The 1656-nt window shown below is 35.3% G+C and overlaps 1 protein-coding gene across 1 annotated transcript; it reads right to left on the bottom strand.

Annotated features, from left to right (window-relative positions):
* Positions 1-578: 578 nt before the first annotated feature.
* On the bottom strand, positions 579-1136 carry LOC107578522 (testicular haploid expressed gene protein-like; the record flags this gene model as incomplete). The annotated part of the gene is made up of 2 exons (XM_016264471.1): positions 579-820; positions 982-1136. Coding segments are annotated over 2 exons (397 nt in total), but the record flags the coding sequence as incomplete, so codon positions are not given.
* Between the last annotated feature and the right edge of the window lie 520 nt (positions 1137-1656).

Raw genomic sequence — 1656 nt, 5'->3', positions numbered from 1 at the left:
TGATTTGCTGCTCGAGAATGACTTCTTATTATCATTATAGAAAACAGTTGTACGTGGTACATTGCCATTGAAACGTTTTGTGTAAGTGAAATTAAAAAATAAAAAAAATAATACTTTCAGCAGGAATGCATTATACTCAAACATGACAGTAAATTCATTTAACAAAATATTTTTATTTGAAATAAATGCTGTTCATTGAACTTTCTATTCATTCAAATATGAAGCAGCATAACTGTTTTCAACATTGATAATACTCAGAAATGTTTCTTAAGCAGCAAATCAGCATATTAGAATGATTTCTGAAGGATCATGTGACGCTGAAGACTGGAGTAATGATGCTGAAAAATCAGCTTTACAATCACAGGAATAAATTACATTTTCAAATATCTCAAATAGAAAACGGCTATTTTAAAAAAGTAAAAATATTTCACAATATTACTGTTTTACTGTATTTTAGTCAAATAAATGCAGAGTGCATAAGAGCCTTCTTTCAAAAACATTTTAAAAAAAAAATTAAATGGTAAAGTAATTATAAAAATGTACTGAAAGCGCTTTACTAAAGATGGCGGGGTGATGGCTTATTGTCCTTTACATTTGCGTGGTAAGGGTAAAGACAGCTCCAGCAGCCTGGGGGATGCGGTGGCGGCCCGAGTGGAAGGACTGACCTGGTAGGAGTCGTACCCCTCAAACAGGGCCTGACGGGTCTTGGGTTGAGCCAGTTTCTGCAGTTTCTCGCTGGCTACGGCCTTCAGAACATGATCTGGAACCGGCCAAGAAACTGGCCTTGCGAGAGCGTGCTGTGCATGGACTTGCTTAGGAGCTGAGTGCGGAAAATAATGACAGAAGAGAGAATTACAATTCAAACCCAACTGAACCTGTGTCAATAATCCATAGTGCATAGGTTACTTTCTGAGCAGTTGCAGACTGTATATGCAGTAGATGATAATTTACAGTATACAAAGAGCAGTGATATGCACTCACAGGCCAGCTGTAGTACGCGTGAAGAGGGTGTGATGCAAACGCTGATCACATGGGCGCTTGAATCAACACTGCAGTGTGTCAACTGTGTCTTCACCCGCTTTGGTTGTGCCAGCTGACATATTCTTGGACTAGGCTTGGCATTTTTAACTACAACACTTAAAGGGATAGTTCACCCAAAAATGAAAATTCTGTCATTAATTCTTCACCCTCATGTCGTTTCAAACCCGTAAGACCTTCGATCATCTTCAGAACACAAATTAAGATGCTTTGGATGGCCCAGAGGCAGCCTTACAATATCTCACTATTTATAGCTTTATTATTATTATTATTGTTGTTGTTGGTGCCGTTATTATTACTACTACTACCATTATTATTATTCTTATTACTATATGTCTTCTTCCTGATCCTCCAACCTCCCCCCGGTTCCTGATGAATGAGTTTATTGTTAATATTGTTATTATTGCTACTATTACTAATTACTAATTAATACTATTATTTTGCTATTTGTCATCTTCCACATCCTCCAACTTTCCCCTCATTTCTGATAAATTGAGTTCATTATTATTATTATTATTGTTATTATTTAATAAATGTATTTATATTTATTTTTTATTAATATATGTATATATTTATTATTATTATTGCTATTACTATTATTACTTATCACCTTCCTCA

Source organism: Sinocyclocheilus grahami, unplaced genomic scaffold (assembly GCF_001515645.1).
Source record: "Sinocyclocheilus grahami isolate Dianchi unplaced genomic scaffold, SAMN03320097.WGS_v1.1 scaffold10716.1, whole genome shotgun sequence".
Classification (NCBI taxonomy): Eukaryota; Metazoa; Chordata; class Actinopteri; order Cypriniformes; family Cyprinidae; genus Sinocyclocheilus; species Sinocyclocheilus grahami.
The sequence above is the reverse complement of the archived record's forward strand: the minus strand, read 5'-3'. Positions and strand labels throughout refer to the sequence as shown.